General features: G+C 34.5%; 3 protein-coding genes across 4 annotated transcripts; all 3 read right to left on the bottom strand.

Annotated features, from left to right (window-relative positions):
- Positions 1 to 912: 912 nt before the first annotated feature.
- Positions 913 to 1541, bottom strand: LOC132167599 (calmodulin-like protein 3). The gene has a single exon (XM_059578609.1). It carries the CDS (start codon positions 1427 to 1429, stop codon positions 971 to 973), a length of 459 nt encoding a protein of 152 aa, XP_059434592.1. The 5' UTR covers positions 1430 to 1541; the 3' UTR covers positions 913 to 970.
- Positions 1542 to 5487: 3946 nt separating this feature from the next.
- On the bottom strand, positions 5488 to 10803 carry LOC132185628 (uncharacterized). Of its 2 annotated transcripts, none has more exons than XM_059599391.1 (10): positions 10729 to 10803; positions 10387 to 10623; positions 10134 to 10242; positions 9946 to 10027; positions 9662 to 9747; positions 8267 to 8370; positions 8006 to 8136; positions 7821 to 7914; positions 7130 to 7185; positions 5488 to 5743 (listed from the first exon to the last, which is right to left on the bottom strand). In XM_059599391.1, exons 2-10 carry the CDS (start codon positions 10429 to 10431, stop codon positions 5647 to 5649), a joined length of 804 nt encoding a protein of 267 aa, XP_059455374.1. In that variant the 5' UTR covers positions 10432 to 10623; positions 10729 to 10803; the 3' UTR covers positions 5488 to 5646. The 2 variants fall into 2 exon arrangements, with proteins under 2 accessions (XP_059455374.1, XP_059455380.1); XM_059599397.1 differs by having other exon boundaries at positions 10387 to 10532; positions 10729 to 10802.
- Positions 10804 to 19415: 8612 nt separating this feature from the next.
- LOC132165123 (uncharacterized) lies at positions 19416 to 20349 on the bottom strand. The gene has a single exon (XM_059575622.1). It carries the CDS (start codon positions 20249 to 20251, stop codon positions 19757 to 19759), a length of 495 nt encoding a protein of 164 aa, XP_059431605.1. The 5' UTR covers positions 20252 to 20349; the 3' UTR covers positions 19416 to 19756.
- Positions 20350 to 21378: the final 1029 nt, after the last annotated feature.

The raw sequence follows: 21378 nt of genomic DNA, 5'->3' as shown, positions 1-21378 counted from the left end.
GATTAATTTTATTTTGCTATTTCCTACTTCCTTGGAATCGTAAAATTATTTTTGTCACAACAAAAACCTTTGCATGCTTAAAGTTAAACTCTGACCTTTTACTACTGTAACTCTCCACGAATGAGGTCATTCGATCTCCAGAACTCTGACTCTGATGAATTCATCAACAAATCCCCAACTATCAAAAGATGATTAACTAGTGGCACCACATCTCCAACTCGTTGGGGTTATCTTACATCGGTTGTAAAATGGGTTATTGGTCACTTTATAACTATGAGGGCTGGGAAAGTATCACCTTTTGAGCTAACTTTTGGGTTGAGAGAGGCCCAAGACCAGACAACACGACCCTATGACAATGCTTGATAAGAGGAGTTGGTCATTTGGAGTTACAAGAAATTTGGCTTCTTCCAAACAAGTAACTACCATTTTTCCCTTTCCCCTTCCACCATAAAACTCTGCATGATTGTCAAGTATAAGAAGCATATATAAGACAAATTGTATTTCCTACTACCTAATATTCTATACAGAACATTGAGTATTACACCTGAGGATCAATCATTGTTAATAATAAAAATAAAAACCTGAAAGATAATTGGGAATGATACATTAGCGTACTGTGAGACAATTGTGAGATAAAAATTTAGTTTTTAACATTATTCCGTGAGACCATATTAGGAAGAAAAAAAAAATCAAACAGAACAAAATTTGCAACATGATTAATTAAAAACAAAAACAAAAAGTAATTATTATAACAAAAATAAATAAATACCATTGTAACATGAAACCCCACGAAGAAGCAAATTGTATTCTTTGATAAAAACAATACAAGAGGTCTCCTACACATGTAAGGTTCCCTCTTCTTCGTTCCTTCTCTATCTCCCTCTAAGATCTCAAAGATGTAAACCCAAAAAAAGAAAAAAAGAAAAAAAAGAAAAAGAAAAAGCCTCTAAATCCATCCTCCATGCATGATTTAAGTTGAACTTAGGGCAGCAAACCCTCCACCTTTCATCATCTGCTTAAACTCCTTGAAGTTGACCATCCCATCTCCATCCACATCCACCTTCTTAATCATCCTCTTGCAATCTTCTATAGTCCTCCCTTGCTTCAGCCCCAAGGATGCCAACACCGACCTCAACTCCTCCACCGTGATAAACCCGTCTCCGTTCTGATCGAACACGTTGAACGCCTCCTTCATGTCCTCCTCCTCATCCCTCTCGTCCATTATAGTTTGATATAATGCTCCGAATTCATCAATGTCAACGTAACCATCGCCATTCACGTCAATCTTTTCAATCATTTGGATCAAATCTTTATCCGGGATATAGATGCCCAAGTTTTGTAACGAATCGCTAAGCTCCTTCTTCGTAATCCGGCCGTCGCCGTTGTGATCAAACATTTGAAAAACACGTCGAAGTTCGCCAGGATCCATCACATGAAATAATAACTGGAAACAAAAGAGTTTGAAGTTAAAAGACAAGAATTGTATTGGCAAGGGAAGGCTTGAAGCCAAAAGAATAGAAATAAATAATGTAAACTTTGGACCAAAAAAAAATTGTGAGAGGAAGATAAAACTATGAATTTAAGAAGGTTGTAGAAATGGGAAATCCTTAACAAGACGGTTGGCCAAGGTTGTTCTAAGGTGTAAACAGCTTGACAACATGTGGTGGGTGTTGTTTAGGGTTGTTGCGAGTGAAAAGAGAGCACGTCCATCATTTCCGTCGAATCATTGGTTTTTTCTTTTTTTCTTTTTGTCTTTTTCTTTTTTGGCTTTATAAGGATTTTATTTTTCTGTTAAAAAAACTGTGTCCATTTAAAATATATAGTTAAATTTGGTTCGAATGTGTTTATAGTAGTAGGGGGCTCTTAATTTGCACTGCAAATGACTATTATTGATTTTTGTAAGAGAATGGGTTTGGCTTGAGTCCCATTCTAGTTGCTATTTGGGACATAAGGGACACTTACTCCAATCTAGAAGGAACTAGAAATTTAATTTTACGGGTTAGACTGCATTGAATTTTTCTTTTAGGGTCAACGTAAAATAAATACAAATTTATTTTTTTAACAAGTTTAAAGTTTAAAATCACTGTTTAACTTTTTTGGTTTTTTAGCGTACGTGGAGGAGCCCCCTCTAATTTCGTCATTGCCAATTTTTAACGGGTCAAATTCTAATTGAAACTAAACCCAAATATGGTTTGACTTGGGTTCAATTCCATGAACTCTTTCTAATTTGAGATTTTTTTTGCACGAAAATCTACATATTGCACTCTTACCATCAGGGGTGGACCATTCGTCCCCCCACCCAAAAAAAATCTTTCCAAATTTTCTTAAATTGCCTTAAAAATCTACCAATTTTATAAATTTGTCATTCCAAAATGATTTTTTGTCCCCCAAAAATAATATTTGTTTCTCCTTTAATTTTTTTTTCTTAGTTTTGCTCCCCAAAAATAATATATGTATCCATTTTAATTATTTTTTTATAGTTTTGCTCTCCCCCCAAAAAAATAATGTTCCCTTTTAATTTTTTTTTAAAAAAAAACTTTGCCTCCTCTTTCAATATAAAAAACCTAAAATACCCAATTCATTTAGTTTCCCTCTATATTCTAGTTCACTTTTAATTAAAAACTCAATTTGATTTAGGACTTTGAATGAATATGTGAAAGAAAAAGTTAAATGGTTTGGGTTTCTTTAAGTAGCTTCTAACCAACAATCAATTTTTTGAATGGTTATTTTGTCATTATTTAGGTTTACAATATTTGTTTTAAAATCATAAATTAGATTGTTTAATCATTTTTGATTGCATCATTGTTTGACTCGACTCTTACCATTTCTCTTATGGTTTAATCATTATGTTTACACCATTGTTTGACTCGACTCTTAGCATTTCTCTTATTTTTATTTGGGAGTTATGGGGATTGTTAGGAAAAAGAGTTCACGCTCAAATATAAGGTACTATTTTTCTTGGACCTTATAAATCGTGTTTAGTTTATTTTGCTAGTTTTTCTTTTCTAAGCTATTTTGCTAGTTATTTATATTATTGTATATTTGTTATGCTATGAGATTAGATGTAAGACTTCTATGCTTTTATTTTATATAAACACACAAACACGCATATAAAGAGATTATGTTTATCTATATGCTTTTGTATTTATATAAGTCCGTCCATCTCCCCAACCCAAAAAAAAAAAAAAAATCCGTCCCCCCACACCTCAAATCTTAGTTCTGCCCCTGCTTACCATAAAATAGAATTATAAGAAATATTTCAATTGGACAAGAGTGCATGCCCTGATCAGCAAAATTGGAAAAATATATTAGCCTTGATTAAATTTATAGAACTCCATCAACCTTGATTAGAGAACCCAAACTTTCTTATGAATTTTATCCTATTTTTTCAAGACCAATGAGATTCGAAAAATAAGAAGAAAACAAAAAAATCAATCATACACGACATCAAGATTTAAGTGGTAAGCCAATGGGAGAAGAAAAAAGGTAAGGCCCACATGCTTTAATTGATGGTTGAAAAGTCACACCACAACAATCTCCACCTTTGACTCGAAACCCATCATGTCTAACAATCACCTCTCCTTCAGATGTCTCTGCCACATCCTCTAAGAACAATCACAATCCACAAGTACTACTCAAATCTAAGCATCTCTTGAACTTGAGCAAGACATTTGAAGCAATGTGGGACTCAACGTAGAGCTAGGTATCGGTCATATCGGTCCGGTTAATAGGCTTATCGATCGGTAACCGATAAGCTATCGGTTAACCAAATCCTAATCAATTATCAACCGAAAAGAAATGTTACCGAAAATTATTGGTCATATCGGTAATCGGTTAACCGGTCGGTTAAATCAATTTTTTGTGGGCTTTTTATTAGGCTTTTAACTAATTGCTAATTGGGCCAAAAATTAATTGTTTTGAAGGCTCAAATACGTTTTGTTGGGCTAAAGCCTAAAATAGCTTATTGAAGCTTTTTTTTTTTTTTTTTTTTTTTTAATATTGATCCACTACAATATAAAATAAAAACCAAAACGACATCGTTTTGGTTTCAATAATAAATAGAAAATTATAAAAAATTAAAAATTAAAAAAAACTTATCTGTCATATCGGTTTTTCAATAACAAATTATTAACCGATCGATTATCGACCGATAAGCTTATCGGTATAAAATTTTTAACCGATAACTATCGGTTACGGTTACTATCGGTTTGGTTAAATTCGGTAATTGGTCGGTAATTGATAACCGGTTAATCTGCCCACCCTTAACTCAATGCTCACAAGTGCACTCACAACAGACTCATGTGAAAATACTCAAACTCACTTGTTCAGACAAGTATCGAAGCAATTCAAGCATATGAGACCCAAGTACTCTTTCACATGAGCTACCCGTGTTGCACTATCCTGATCCAAATCCCCTTCCACGTACTATAAACAAGACATTCTCCATTTGGACAATTTCATTTGAATGCACTTATCATTTGCACAACATTTATATCACGTTAGTTCTGCAAGGCATAGTCAGGTTAACAAAAGTTTTTTTCGAGGTCTTTTGTTGGATCTCAAAAAGATTATATTGAGCATTGATATAATATTGAGAGAAAAACAACATTTTTTTTTATTTTAAGAAGGATATTTTTGTCATTGGGAGGACATTAACATTTTTTGGTAGTTTAGAAGGGACATTAATATAATTGATAGTTTGAGGAAAACATTAACAATTAAGTGGTAGTTTGAAATATGTACTTTTTTCTGAAGAAAGCTTTGTTTCTTTTCCTCAACGTTTCCAAACCGACCTGCAGTGGTGCTCTTCCTGCTTCAATGGTGGTCTTTCGATTGCCATTCGAGAAGACCAGGCCAACTTCATGGGGTCTGGTCTATTTTTTGGCCCAATTCTTAGCTCTTATTTGTATTATTTTCATGTTATTTGAGGACCCCGGCGGTCTTAAATTTTGTTTCCTTGTAATCTATTTCTCATATTGATTAGAGAAAAAACAGTATTTCGTAATCATCACTTCATAGTAATGATCACTTCATAGTTATTAGCTCTAGGAAAATATTTAAATTATGTAATAGTTTATGTGACACTACATCAACCACAATAAAAAATTTAATTGTTTAGTAGATAACATAATAAGTCCCACATGAACTTATTAATTAACATAACGGTCCATGTAACACTCACTTACCACTTCAGTCGTAGTAAAATGTATTTTTTAACTATTGGCATGGTAAGTACTACACAGACGAATTAGGATCCTTTCCAGTTCAAATGAACTGAAAAATATCCAATCAGTTATATTGGAAGAGTATTTTTATCAACTCAAAAGGTGAAAAAAACAAAAATACCCCTTAAAAATAGTAACTAAATACTCTCAATTTCATTTGAACTGGAGAAGATCTCGTTCCCACATAGACAGCCTTGTAGTAAAAGTTGTAATAGCCTTAAAAGCGCTCGCCTCCATCAGATGCCATTTTCACAAGAAAAACTAAAAGTAATTCATAATTTGGCACTCAAATAGAAAATATGTAGTTCATAGTTTGGCCCTACATATTGACACAATGGTACCACAACCTAACATTTTTCACTCCATGAAATGTAAAGTGAGTTGGTGGGTATATTTTCACAAGGGTAACCACATCATAAATCTACTCATCATCTTCAGGATCAAAATCCTTAATCCTCACATCCGCATCTTCTCCATACTGAATGCTGGAGTCGATTTGAGACAATATGTATCGTATACTGTAAAAGGGAAGAAAATATTACTCTCTAATTATAAGAGAAAATCAGTTAAATACAAAAGCAGCCAAAAGTTCATCTCTGCCAAATAAACAAGATGTACACAAAAGAATATACATAACTAGAAGGAGAAAAATGAAAGAAGAAAATTATGATAATTAATCACCAAAGGAAACAAAAAGAGCTGTCCAAAGAAGAGTATAGAAAAATAAAGCTTTAATTTCTTTTGAAGTCCTCTCACGGTCCTCAAAAGTGAATTAAGATCCTCTCCAGTTCATTTGAACTGGATAATATCCAGTTATTTTTGTCATCTCAAAAAGTAAAAAAAAAAAAAAAACAAAAATACTCATTTAATATAACTAACTAGATACTCTTCAGTTCAAATGAAATAGAGAGAATCATGTTCCCTCAAAAGTCCTGTCATTCATTTTCCTCTATAGACACCACAACAAACAAGAAGACACCATCTTTCATACAATAGTACTTCGAGCGCTACCAGCAGTCCACCAACATGCGTATTAGTCGACTACTCGTCTAGGCATAACCCAAGACAACTTGAATCGACTTAAGAAATGCAATCTCACAACGGAGAAGAAGAGGGTCCATGAACTCTCCATTCCTTATACATTCGTAAGTGTACTTTTGAAAAACTTCATTTAGGGCTGTTGTGGAAGCATTATTCATACACTTGTCCTACTTGGACTGAAAAGGCAATAACTTAAAAACCTCTCATCCTCCTGTCCTTCCTGTTCCGCTTCTTCTCTAGACCGTGATCTTCTCTTTCACTATTCTTTTATCCATTCTTTGCTGTGATTTTAGAGAATCAACTCTGTCTTCCTTGGCTAATTTAACCAATCTTAAAAATTAAGCCCCCACAACTTCACCTAATACTGAGATATGTTAGTCTTCTGATATCAGACCATAGATCATCATCCTAAGCCTATTCCAAAGAGTTACATAACTAATAAATTATGAAAAAACTCAATACTAAAGCAGGCCACTCAACCCATTGCTGCTCTACTTCAAGGGAACAAATATGAACCCTAATGCCACACCTTATTCAGACCACAAGACAGTACAAACTATAAGAATCATAATCTCAAAATTTAAATCTTAAAACCATCGGAAATTGGAAACTACATTTCAATTGTGGCCAGGTTTCCGTTAACTAATAACTCCACAGATTTTGAGTTATCAAGAGAAACCAGCATTATAAGTAAACCTTGTGATTAAAATCATCAAAAACTTTAAATCACATCTCATCAATCCAACACCAGAGTTTTCTTCATAGAATAAAGCTATGATACCTTAAGTTGGATGAAACACCATAATACTGTCAACATACACACAAGTACAGGCAAGAGAGAGAGAGAGAGAGTGAGAGAGTACCTGCTCTCCTTCCTCAGGTCAAGTGGCACAAAACTGACCATGCTATACTGATCCACCTAACACAACAAAAGTTATAATATAGTTACAAAAAAAGTTCAACCAATTCTCAATGCAGGTCAACCAATTTTGGGCAGAATGAAACAGAGTAACTTTGTTCCTTGAGAAATGGAAATGTCTTTGAACAACCACTGAAGGCCAATAATTATGGCAAATCGTATAATCATGCATAATCACAAAGCTTCATCCTACAGGACCCTATACCCTCTCACGTAAATATACAATCGAAAATACCCCATGCAGCTAACGTTATGTGAGACTATCTAGTTTCTCCAATGGGGGAAAAGTATTGATACATATCATACAACACCAAATCACGCCATCTAAAATAACCATACAAGAGAACCTAAGGAAAACAGGCATCTCATTAGCGAGCAACTCTTCCAAGAAACTAAATTATGCACCTCTAACATAATAAAGATGCTTCTGATGGAAAATTTCCCACAACGTAGGAAAAGTAGTCAAGGACAGCAATAATGAAGTCAGAGAGCTGAAAACAAGAGCACAACAAAAGAGATGGAAAGTAGATCAATATGAAGTATCTGCGACCACAATCCTGAAAAGCAGCTTGCAGTGGACCTATTCTCCATAGTTTCAACAAAAAATGTGTGCTTTAAGAAGTTTTATTACTCACCAGTTCAATCAAAGCTTTATTCAGCTTTGTAAACTGAGGATCCATGCGTTTATTCAACTCTGATAACAAAAATTGAGGCTCTGGATTCAAAAAACTGACACCAGAAAAGGTTTTGTATCAGATCGTTAGAATAAATAAAAATGGCATACAAGTTATCAAAAGTAGTAAATGGTAAAAGAGCCCACTCTTCAATATTCCTTTTCTTAGTGACGAGGTCCATTTTAGAAAGGATATTAACATGGGGCAACTCAAGTTGGATCATTGCAGAGAGCGATGCCATGCAACCACTAATGAACTTGGTCACATCTGTCATAAACTGGTAAAATCAAATATTGACACTATTAGTTTTAATTAAAAGAAAGTGCATTGTTTGTATTAAATGAAAGAATGTGCACGCCAAGAAAGAAGAAATGCCAAAAGAGAAAAAGTAAAAGATTTCATACGACCTGTGAGTCAAGCAAGTATACACCACAAACGCTGAAATTTTTACGCTGCAAATGATCCACAAAATTCCGCAGCACTGGCACGTGTGAAAAAAGTTCTATCTGGCCTGTAAAAATAATTGAAGGTAAGATAACTCATCACATGGTTTTCATCAATGAAACAGGTATGTCAAAGTTGCAAGCTTAACATATCGACTCTATATCACATTGTAATGTTCAGTTACGAGTGGCAATGCAGAATCCATTTTTTTAAAATGTGCATCAGGAGCAACTAGAATCATCTTCTCAATGAAATAGGAAGAATATGCTTTACAAAATCATCTAGAAGTTCTTCCATTACACTTTAGTTGGATTAAAGGCTCACGTCACTCCTTCATCTTTCTTTTGTTTTTTTTCCAATTCACATTGTAACTCTATTTTTTACTGGAAAAAAAAAATTGCCCAATCTCCATTCTAATGCACACATAGACAAAAATTCAAGAGAGAGATTTTTTTCTCCTTTCATTGGAGATTAGTCCAGCCTATTGGTTACAAAATGGGATGCCAAGAGATTTTACTCATCAAGTTAGCTAATTCAAAGTTTTTCCCTTTTATAATACTTACTAAATCAAGATTGGGATGGGATATCATATATCCAATATTTAATTAACTGATATTTTTTTCTTTTTTTCTTTTGCTAACTAGGTGTTTCTCTTATATAATTCATGTGTGCTTGGGCTGCGCCCTTTAGCTTTTTAAGGAATTTCGATTACTTGTAAAAAAAATTCCAATATCTGATTAACTATCACCTGGCCCCCATTTGCACAGTAGTAAACATGAAAGGAACGAAGACAATCCTGCCAACTCTAAACAATGTTCACCAATGATTCATGAAACAACAAAATTTAATGGACATTTTTTCTTTCATTTTTACTGTTTTTTTTCCATGGGTAGCTTTGTATGATATAGGTGGAATAGAATCTGTGGCCTTACCCTCAAACCACTATCTATGGGGGGAGGAGTTTCCATTTGATCCAAAGACCACTGGCGCTTTTTGTTATTATGTTTCTCTTTTTACTAGGCAAGACACTATCTACTACAATGAAGTAGAGAATGCGGTCTGGAGAATCAAAGTAACTAGAACATGTCTTATGGTATTCACTACTCTTATGTTTACGCATTTTCCATGGTCTTGAGAGACATCCATAAACTGTCAACTTATTGAACCAAGTCAACTGACAAGTATCCCAAGCCTTGGATTCATACGTTATTAAAGTTCAAAGGAACCCTCCACCTCTTAATAATCATCTTTGCGATCAATGGAAGTCAAGAACACAACACACAAAAAACAAAAACAAAAACAAAAAACGAAAAAACGAAAAAACGCTGACAGGCACAAAACTAGACAAGTGTGGATACCTGGGCAATCGAAAACCAAGTAATCATCATCCAGGTAATTGTTCAATCCTTCCTCCAACCAATCATCCAGATTGTCTTCGAGGTGTCTAAACATGGAAATTAAGGCCAATCATTTTGCAACAAGATAAGTCATTCAGGGTGCTCAGTAGGAGAGAACACACTTGCCTACTGAAGCATTCAAGGCCCTTAAGCCCTTTAACCTAGACAACAATCACAAGCAAAAGCACTTAACAAAAGCATGCAAGAAACCCAAAGAAAAAGTTCTACGAATTGGAAAAGGATACTCCATGCAGTACATAAGGCCCCCATTGGGACCCAGTCCAAGTTCTTCCATAACATCATCCAAGTTAATGAGTTCCCTTATATCTGCAACCAAACAAAACAACACCCATCATCCCCAATCAACCAAATCAGCTAAAATTAACATATAAACTAGCAATCAAGCCAAAAAAATCCCACGACCCCCACTCACCCATTGCCACAGGATAGTTGAAACTCTCGGCAGCCGGATCCAAATTCACAATATGTATGGTCCGCCCGATTTTCTCACAATATTGGAACAAACTAGAACAATACGTCGACTGACATTCAAAGAAACAAATAAATAAACAACTAAATACAAAAATACATACATATGTGCAACATAAAACCAGATGGTACAACATATTCATTAGAAAAACAAAAAACATATGCATTGTCTTTATCTATCGAGTGAAAGATTCTACCTTGCCACTGCCAGCGGGGCCAATAACGAGTTGTGCAAAACCCATGATGTATTTTAGTGTTCGGGTGTGTTTTTGTTTCTGGGTTTTGGGTTTTGACTAGTCCAGATTTGGGCAGAGGGAGTTGAGGAAGCGAAAAGAGGTGAGAACTGCAACAGCGAGATAAGCAGTACACCAAACGCCCACCGCAAACAATAAATTCAGAATATCACAATATGCCATACAATGAATAAATAAAACCTGAACAAAATTCAACAATCATCAATAACAAATTGAACAGAAAAATTATAAAAAAAAAAAAAAAAAAAGAATCAAATCAAAAACAAAATCATCATCTGAGCTGACCAGGTTCGCAGATTTTACGAACTTCGACGGCTTTACAAACGGAGAGAGAGGGGAAGAAGAGAGGAATATCGAAAGGGTTATAGTTTCTTTGTTTTTATTGGGTTTATAACAAATACGGGGTGGAACCGGTACACCTGGTCAACGCGAGTGTCACGTGCTAAAATTAAAAATAAAATAAAAAGATAGTAAGCAAGCAATAAAATTTTATTTGTAAATTTAATAAAAAATAATTTACGATAATTATGAGGTAAAAATGTAATATAAAACATACGACTTTTGTGCTTTTATGAGCGTTTTGTGTTTGAATTATTTGTTAATATTTTTATTTTAAGGAAATAAAACAAAAAACTCGCAATATGCCTAATAATCGTCTCTTGACTTACATGTCTGTATTTAGTTTACAAATAATTTGGTTTGAATTAACTTAAGAAATCTGGTTTTCTTTTTTCTAGAAAGTAATAAAAATGGACTAATAAACTAATTATAAATTATCTATTTGTGGGTTGGTCCACGTTTTAGTTTTTACAATTTGTGTTAAGCCAACTTAAGGTTTGGAGGAAAATGTACCACCACTTCTTTTTTTTTTTTAATTTAGGGTTTTTAATACCCTCTATTCCAATTTTTTCCTCATTAAAACCTATGAAATCACGTAATTATTCTCAATTTCATAGGTTTTAATGAGGGTAATTACATAATTTCATTGATTTTAATGAGGGCAAAATTAAAATAGAGGGCATCAAAATTCCACGTGAGACGCACGTGGGATAATTTCCATCTAATTAGACGAAAATTAGTAATGAAGGATCTGAATTGAAAATTTTTGAAACATTAGGGGTACATTGCCAATTTTTAAATATTGGAGTTTGAATTGAAAAACTCCTAAAATTTCAAGGTAAAGTAAATTTTTTCCTAATTTATAATTACCTTAACCATAAAGAAGTAATCTGTACTTCATTGTGATCAGTATTAGCGTTGAAGATATTGTACTTAATTTTAAAAAAAATGAAAAACAACATTTTCTATTTCTTTATAAATAAAAAATGATTTTTCAATCAGAAAACTTATATATCAAGAAACCCATTTTATTAGGATTCCTCAGTTTTTATTGCACAATGTTTGTCTTCAAACAATTTTTTTTTATTTTTTTGTCTTCAAAGCACCAAATTTTTGTAAGTATGTCTTCGGGTTCATTATGTGTATATCATCGAGAAGATAACTCAAGTTCTTAAGTGAGAAACTGGTAGAAAGAGGGAAAATGATCTTCTCCATTTCAAAATTCATCTATTTTCTTTATTTAGTGCATTTTGAAGGGTAATGTTGTCCTAAAAAGAAGTGCTATGAATTAAAATTCCCTATAATTTTAAGATTGTTCATTAAACCTTAAGAGAATGGGTGCCTAGCCCCAAAGGAAGAGCTAAGTGGTATGCCTCTCAAAAAGTAAAATGGAAGTCAGTGACCACTCGTCAAAGGGGAACTACATCAATGTGATTTGGCCACATTCTTAGAGCATATTTGGGATTATGTTTAATAAATAGTGTCAAAAGTGTGTTTTGACCAATTTTTTGCTTTTTGAACTCTTAAAAGCGTATTTATGTTTTTTTACCAAACATATTCTTTTTTTTTTTTTTTTTTTTTTCAAATGGACTTTATGAGTGTTAAATGCACTTTTATGCCCCTCAAATGCACACTCAAACATGCCCTTAGAGCATTACCAATGAGCTCTCCAGAATGTAGTTTTTGCTAAAAATTGGAGAATAACCTCAAAAGCCACCGTTTAACAAACTCTCTATTATTTCAAACGGACTTTATGAGTCTTAAAAACACTTTTATACCCCTCAAACGCACACTCAAGCATGCCCTTAGAACATTACCAATGAGCTTTCCAAAATGTAGTTTGCCAAAATTTGGAGCATAACCTCAAAAAGCACGGTTTAACAAACTCTCTGTTCTTTACCTAAATTGGCACTTGGCAAAGATTTGAAGCTCATTAAGGTTCCCAAACATGGATTTTCAAAAGAAGGTCATCTTTCCTCTTTTGCCTTTCTTTTTCTCTTTTTTCTCTCCTTTTGGAGATATGGGTGTTATGGGTTTTTAATTTTTAGCTAAGATCTCTATGCCATTTGGTTTAATTTTGGGTTTATTTTTCTGGGTGTTCTAGGTTTTTAATTTTTAGCTGAATTCTCTTTGTCATTTGGTTTAATTTTGGGTCTATTTTCCTAGGTGTTTACCTGATTTTGTTGGTTTGTTTGATTTGACTTTTGTTATTTTCGTTGTTTACCCAATGGTATTTTTTTTTGTTCTGGGTTTCTTTCGTTGTTTACCTAAATCTGGCCAAATTTTCTCTAGATACACTCTTTACTTGCATTGTGAGACACTCTTTACTTGACAGCGCAAAGTGTTTCATGACAATTTGAAATCAACTAACCAAATCAAAGAATGCTACACTTACTCTCATTTTTTTATATAATTTTTCTACACCCATAACGTTAACAACATGTATGCTGTAGTGTAAGCAACGTTTAAGATTGAATCTAAAAAAAAAAAAAAAAAATTCTTCATTTTCTCTCTCCTATTAAAAGTTTTTAAAAATAAGTCAACTTTGAGATTTAATCTTAACCGTTGCTTACACTACAGCATAATAACAGCATGTAAGTTAGTTCCAGGAGTAACATTTAAAACCGGATTAGGATCCCCTCAAATTTCTTTCAATTTTGAGATTCTCTTATTATTAAATCATAGTCATGCTTTACATATAACAATTCATAATGTGCCAACTGTCACACAAAATAAATGCTAAAGTTAATGAAAATTTATTCTCTCTAATTGATTGAGGCATTAAAGTTTCATTAACTTTAGCATTTATTTTGTGTGATAGATGTTATGAATTGTTAGATCTAAAGCATGACTACAATTTAATAATAAGATAATCTCAAATTTAAAAGAAATTTGAATGGATCTTAATCATTTAAAATTATCATTGGATCAAAATCCAATAAAAATCACTAAACTAAAATAGTAAAAGTGGATTTTTTTAGCTAAAATTTAGAGAAATCATTGAGAATGTGTTGTTCCTTAACTATGGATACGACCTCAATTCATTGAGAATGTGTTGTTACTTAAAGGTTGATTTGGCTCAATTTAGGCTTTTCATTTATGAACAAATTGATAGGACCTTCAAAAGCAATCGATATATAATCAAAGCATGTTTCAATTTATCCAAACGTTGTTTTTCAAAGAGAGTGATCTCCTTCTCAAATTTTTATTAGGTAATTTTGGTCAGAGTAAAATAATGCTATATACCATCTCATTCCTCTTATGGTAGTCCACAATTTTACAAAGGTGATAATTTGACCAATGTTCTTTCAAATTAAAAGGTCACAAGTATAAGATTAATGAATTTCTTTCCTTTTATTTATTTTAAATTACCAAGCAATACCTTTTAAATCATAGTCAAATCCCTAATCCACAGTTTGGACTTAGGATAAAGATTCCAACCCTTTTATTGTCCAAATTATTAGCAATTAGATTGGCAACTCAAAATTAATTTTGATCCCAATCCACTCAAGAGTTGCTATCAAATTTAGACAAAAAAAAAAAATTAATGAAAATCCAACTCAACCAACAAAAAAAAAAATTAGGGTTTTAGAAACGATTGTAGGAGCATCTGAATGCAAAAGCCTTGCCAACAATGGGAGGCAAATGCCAGAATCTCAGCTCCCAAATCTCTATTGGCAACGTACAGCACTGAAAACACTACCAAGAAAGCGCATCAGAGACTCTAATTTGTTGCCTTTTTCATATTTTCATTATCAATTAATTTTCAAAATAAAAAATATTAACAAATAATTCAACGCAGAAAATATGAATTATTTGACATATATCTCCCAACCATGTGCCCAATACGACCACTCAACGACAGACCGTTTGGGCGAGTTAGTTGGGAGCGGATTCCGTTGAATGTCGCAAACGAAGAAATTGCCACAAATCATCGTCTAGAAAACCAGACGGTCTTGGGACAGAGTGCGTTTGCTTCCAATACGACAGAACAAAGAACACACAGAAAAGAAAACGACTTGTTTGAACAAATAAAGCGATTTGCCGGCAGTAAAAGGGCCTGAGAAATCAGAGAGAGGGTCAAGCTCAGGCGAGTGATGCCGGCGATTTGAATATCGCAAGGCTTGCAAAGAAGAATTGATAAGGGACCATTTGTTGGTGCCGATCAAGAAGCTGTCCTTGCTTTTCTTCATTTTCTGATAAAATCATATTTATTTCCGATAAAGAAAACAAAAGAAAAAAAAAAAATGAAATTAAGAGCGCAGAGACTGAGATGGATGGAGAGAGGTGGATGAAGGGAGGAACCTGGAAAGGCGTATTTATATAGGGGGTGTGATAGATTAGGGTTTTGGCCCTTTTGGGAGGGGAGGAGTGGTATTTATGTCATCTCATCGTGGTGCATGGGCTTGTTGTCTTTAGCCCAAAGGTTTGAAAAGGCCCATGGGGCTTTTACGCGAAGGGGCATTGACTTATGTGGCTAAATATACTATATTTAAATAATGTAACATTATGTATAGAGTTAAATGTAATAAAATAAAATATTAATCGTAAAAAATAAATATTTTCCATTTATTGAAATTGAGAAGAGTCTATTCTTGAATGGTTCAACTTGTAAATTCAAGGTAGGGTGTGAAAGCTTTTGATCATTTTGTTCAATTGAGAGAAACCTTTTAATTAGATTATTACGCTTTGCAATCCAATCTTGGTTTCCACTTCAAAAAATTAGATTAAAAAAAAATCATTAAGAAAATCATATAAGCAAAAAATTTCAAAAAAAGAAAACACAGTTTAGGCAAAATGACTTTTTTCATTATTTCTAAATTTTTTTTATCAAGATTATTTTTATCATTTTGAGCACTGAAGGAAGGCATTATTACTCCAATAGTAGATTGGGGAACATTGTAAAAATTGAAAGATTGAAAAGTCATTACAAATTTGTCTGTAAGGAGCTCATTATGTAAACTTGAAATGCATCTCCCTCAGGAAAATGTGAGTGTTCATAAAGAACATGAAGTCTCTTTTTTTTTTTTTTTGCCAATATTCCCGTATAAAGAAAGAATATGTCTCGGTTGACAACTGAAAAAACAAAGATATTAACAAACAACTCAAAACATTTTAACACTCACAAAATACTCAAAATGACTTGCGCTTCTATGTTACATCACAACCACCGAGCAAAACGCAACCCTCTAAAAAGTTTTACCAAACAAACTCAGTTCTGATTGTAATCATTCTCAGGATAGCCTGGGCACCTGTGACAGAAATCTGGCCAGAGTCGTTCTGAAGAAGCCATTTTTCAAGTTGTAATAATGGATGTTCATATGAAACTTACCAATTGCAATGACCAGTCTGATGTTGGGATTCTTTTCTTTAGAAAGTTCTGATACTGTTTCTTTTCTTAGGTGTCACGTGTTTTGTTGAGTTCTCTTTGTGCATCTATGGCTGCTATTTGACTCATTTGAGACTATCTTAAGCATTCGATACTTGTTTCTGACTTGTCTAAATTAGCTATTGCAACTAACACTAACTTGACCATTGAAAAGAATTACATGTCTTACTCAAAACCACCTTATGTGCACACAAAACACACCAAGAATTGAATACCACTTAACATCACCACAAATAGCCACAATGAGTAAGAGGGCAGCAATGAATCCAGCCTCTACAGTTTCCGGGGAAAAAAAAAGGCACCGATTAGATCATACTATGCTTACCAGTAACCATTATGTGATTAGAACAGTAGACAGAAAAGTTGCCAAAGAGGCCCGTAACAATCAATTTTACATTGGCACGAGTAGAACATTCTAAGAAAAATGCAAATAGATTACAGTTTAGTTGACAGTGTCAGTCATAACTCACCCTCTTGAACAAGGTCAGAACCATGAACTAGACCCTCTTGTAGTGTAATGGCAAAAGTCGACCATATTGTAGTTGTTTCTCACTATTAAGGGTTGGCTTTCTTCTCTTTTATCAGAGGGAGGACAATAAATAAATAGATAAATAAACACCCAAAAGAGGAAAAAAAAAAAAAGAAAAAAAAAAAAGAGAGAAGAATCCCCAAAATGCAGCATGAACTATGATGAAGTAGGTTGCCATGGGCAAAGAAATAAGTTTCCTGCCAATCCAACATTACAAAATCCAACTCTCTATTATTTCACAAAAAAAAATCTTAAAGCAGATAAATTACTCTTAGAACCTTTTTGCCTACATTTTTTTTTTTTTGATAAGTAAACCTTTTTGCCTACATTTTACTTCCTCATCTCTTTCTTTCTTTCTTCCTTTGGAATCTGTGGGGTGTCTTTGTAGCAACTCAACCTCATAATATTTTGTGATGATAAAATCTTTAATAGGCTGAAAGACAACCAAACATTTCTGATCATAATTCTTCACTCAACAAACCAACCAAATGAGCTCATTTTTAAACCAAAGCTTCACAAAATTCCAAATCTTCATCCAAATCATCCCACTAGAATTACCACCAAAAGATAAGCTACAAACTTATTTGGAGATTACCACCATGCTTAGAGAATGCGAGCCAAACAAAATTTCTTTGGGTGAGATTCTCTGATTCTATAGACCAAAAAGTGGTTCAAACAAGTAATCAAGAGAGGAAATATTTTGGTCTATGAGAATGAACGGAATACCTCGACTCTCCATTTGGGAGCTAACAAATCATAGAGAATGAACACCTCAAGTGCAGGTGGGCAGGTCTGATTCTTGACTGCAACACTTCATGTTAATAATGTGGACTATATCAAGATCCACTCTCTCAGGATCCCGCTTTGTTAAGACCACCACAAGTTATGGCCATTCTAATAGTGTCTTCCCACTTTGTCATGGCTGTACTCTCTTAGGTAAATGGCTTTGGCACTATGGGCTTAAGAGAGAGGTTTGGTGGAAAATGGTGGTGGACTCTAAATAATAAATATGGAAGTTCATGGGGGAGGGTGGTATTCTAGTGAGCCTATTGGGACGTATAGGATGGGTTTATGGAAGAATATTACGAGGGGTTGGAGAAGTTCCATATGGCTCCAAGGTTAAATTCTGGCATGATCTCTGGTGTGGGGATATGGCCCTTAAGCATGCCTTTCCAGTTTTATTTGGTATTGTTTGTGTAAAGGATGCTCATGTTACAGCTCTCATGGACTTTTCTGGAGGTGCCATTTAGTGGAACATGATATTTGTTAGAGTGACTTAAGATTGGGAGGTGGATGTCTTTGCCACGTTCTTTATTTAGTCAAAATGAGAAGGGAATGAAAAGACAAGTTGTGGTGGGTCCCTTCCAAAAAATGGTTGTTTGGTGTAAAATCATTCTACAGGGTCATAGGTTGTCATGATGGTTCTCGTTTCCCTTGAAAGAGTATTTGGAGGACCAAGGTTCTATTGAGGATTTTGGGTGGTTGGTGGCCTTAGGAAATATCCTTACCATGGACAATATCTGAAAGCAGAATGTCGTTGAAGTTGATAGGTGTTGTATGTGCAAAAAAGAAAGGGGAGTCCATGGACCATCTTCTCCTTCACTGTGAGGTTACTTCTACCATTTGAAATGTTTTCTTCAATCAATTTGGGCTGTCTTGAGTTATGCCTAGACACGTAGTAGACTTGTATGCATGTTGGTGGATTGCTGGCAACGCTCGAAGTGCTGTTACGTGAAAGATGGTTCCTTCGTACCTTTTGTAGTGTCTATGGAGGGAAAGGAACGATATGTGTTTTGAGGATCGCAATAAGACTTTGGAGGAGATTAAGTCTTTATTTTTCATCACTTTGTATTTTTGGACAGCTGATTATGTTTCTCTTTTGGTGATTAGTTATTATGATTTTCTTGTTCTTTTTGCCCATTTTAGCTAGGTGGCTTCTCTTGTATGCTTCTTATGTACATGGGGGCACCCTACGCTTTTAATGATATCTCAATTACTTATAAAAAAAAAAAATAATGTCTTCCCAAAAAATTAAGGAATAAGCCAAATATACTTGTGCATGTCCATGTCAAATAACAGAACAACCTAACATCAAAAATTAAAATTTTGTTTTTTCATATGCAACATCTTCTCAACAACCAATAAGTAACTATCATCTTTAACAGGTTTCAACAGCTTCGCAAGCAGTAAATCAAACAAAACAGGTTCACCTGCGAAAAAAAAATTGCACATTTTATCTATTTTTTTTTTTTTAAAAAAAAAGACTAACATGTGATTATGGGCTCTCACCTTTTTCAAGGTGGGATTTTTGTGAGAAAAGATGTTAAGAGAAATAGTTAGTGCAAGCAAGACATTACAAGGGATTTGATCAACCTAGTGTGTAAAGGGGTAACACTTTAGCAACTAAAAGATCTAGGGAGAATAAAACAACCAATCAGTTGATCATCGTATAATCATTGAGGTGTCAGATAGGACCAGATAAATCTAGGGAGGTGTCAAGTAGGCTTTATGCCTCGTGCTTAGTGGATTGATGAGCAATGCCCTCAACATAGATCAAATCACCAACTCTTATGTTCAACATTAAGCTTCGAAGCAACAAATAACTATCAAACTATTTTATATACATACACAAAATTGGGCCTTCCACACATATTAAATCATGTGTGCATCAATGACTAGTATTATTGCTTCCTTAGGAACTAGCTCAACACAACCTTGAAGAACAATTTGAATTATTATAAAAGTGTGCATCAATGTATTGTTATCATTGTTACAACTAGTTACCCACAATTCAAAGATCCCTACTCAACTCTTACACTTTCCCCAGCAATCCGATAAACCCATCATTAACAATCCAAAACCCAGAAGCAAGGGAAGCAAAAACAGTACAAATAAATTACACAAGAAAGTAACAAGCTTCAACATGCCCACTATGCCAAATCTTGAAAGGGAAAATCTTTTTAACACAAAACAAATCAAAATTAGTCTCTTAAGACAAAAGAGCTTTGCAAATTTATTGAATGGAAAGCGAAGAACAACACAGGAATGGATAAGAATTATGGGATGTCCCAGGGCTTGGGCTCGGGGACGGCGACGACCATACCTTGGAGGTCATGGTTGAGGACGACCTGGCAGCCGAGGCGGGAGTGCTTGTTGAGGACGCGTGCGCGAGAGTTGCGCTTCAGCACGTACTCCTCGTCGTAGGAGCGAGGGGGGAGCTTTTCGAGCCATTCCTGGGCGATGCTGACCTCGCACTCGGCCGAGCAGGCGTCGATCTCCTCCAGGCGGTGGGAGGCCGGCTCGATCAGCCCGCAGTTGGTCAGGGCCTTCAGCAGGGTCTGCCCAGAAAGCCCCACTACCTCGCGCTTCTGGCCATCCGGGTCAATCGCGAAGATATTCACGATGCGATCCGACACTTTCTTTGAGGTGGATGTGGAGGTGGAGGTGGCGGTGGCGGTGGCGGTGGCGGAGGAGCGCGATATCAGGAGGGGTTTGGAGGGGATTCGGGAGGAGAGTCTCTGGAGGCTGCTTAGCCGTGATACCATCGCCATTGCTTGCGCTCTTGCTACCACGCTTCACAACTGCTGTTGCTTGTTGGGACTAAAGGGGAGAAATCTCCTGAAATTGAGTGTTTTTCAACATTGTTAATTTGTTATCATATTCTATTATTTCCCAATATAATTACCAAAACCTTTATTCAGCACCCAAAAAATAACAAATTAGTAGAAAATAAAAACATATATCCTAAACATTCCAAACTCTTGATCTCAAAGTTAGTTCTCAAATGATATGTCACCAGCTCATGATCATTTTATAAGTTGGTAACACACTTTCTAAAATAATAAATCTCATGAGATGACAACAAATCATTTAGAAACTTATTTTTTAGAAGAAAATATTTTAATGTGTAGCACTTCTCTTATATATATATATATATATATAGCTTGCCATTTTAAGGTAATTAAGTGGTATGAGGTAATTCACTATGAGCATTCTTTACTCCAAAAGGCATAACATTCCAGTCATAGTGACCAAAAGGAATGGTAAATGCAGTTTTATATTTATCTTTATCATCAATTTGGACCATCTAGATTTCTTATCGAACTTAGAGAATACTAGAGCCTCACTAAGACGATTGACTAGATCCTTCATATTAGGGATTGGATACCTAATCCATTCTAACACATCATTGATTTGTAATTAATTACCAACCTAGGGGTTCCTCTCTCAAGTTTAGCATTTTTCATAACATAGAAAGCAGCACAAGATCAAGGGGACTTGCTTTTGCGAGTGATTCCTTTAGCAAGCAAATCAGCAATTTTCTTTTGACAAAATTCCAAAGTTTAAGCATTCATTTGGATAAGCCTAGCTTTAGTAGGAATTTTGTTTTGAGAAAAATCTTTAATATAAGGCAAAGAAACAATGAGTTTTTTCTTGTGCCAAAAGCAGTAGGAAGGTTAGAACAGACGGTATCAATTATTAGAGTACTAAAAGCATTAATCTTTGACGTGTGTGTGAAAGATGCGATGACAAATAATTTTTATTATTTTTATATAAACAAACTACATTTTTTTTTCAACAACTATCTCATAGATGACCGTTCTAATCAACCATTGGGTTAGTCATTGTTAAAAAAAAAAAAGTATTCTACTAATTTTGCAAGAGCATCATAAATTAC

The sequence above is a fragment of the Corylus avellana genome, chromosome ca1 (assembly GCF_901000735.1).
Source record: "Corylus avellana chromosome ca1, CavTom2PMs-1.0".
In the NCBI taxonomy this organism is placed as follows: domain Eukaryota; kingdom Viridiplantae; phylum Streptophyta; class Magnoliopsida; order Fagales; family Betulaceae; genus Corylus; species Corylus avellana.
Note: the sequence above shows the minus strand (reverse complement) of the source record. Positions and strands in the feature narration are given on the sequence as shown.

Bases quoted from the DNA above. Each gene is read 5' to 3' on its own strand.
- LOC132185628 (XM_059599391.1), bottom strand. From the start codon at position 10,431: ATGGGTTTTGCACAACTCGTTATTGGCCCCGCTGGCAGTGGCAAG. The intron at 10,028-10,133 runs GTGAGTGGGGGT...GTTTGGTTGCAG, and splicing joins CAACTATCCTGTGGCAATGG to ATATAAGGGAACTCATTAAC. The intron at 8,371-9,661 runs GTATCCACACTT...TTATTTTTACAG, and splicing joins CTTGGTTTTCGATTGCCCAG to GCCAGATAGAACTTTTTTCA.
- LOC132167599 (XM_059578609.1), bottom strand. From the start codon at position 1,429: ATGGATCCTGGCGAACTTCGACGTGTTTTTCAAATGTTTGATCACAAC.
- LOC132165123 (XM_059575622.1), bottom strand. From the start codon at position 20,251: ATGGCGATGGTATCACGGCTAAGCAGCCTCCAGAGACTCTCCTCCCGA.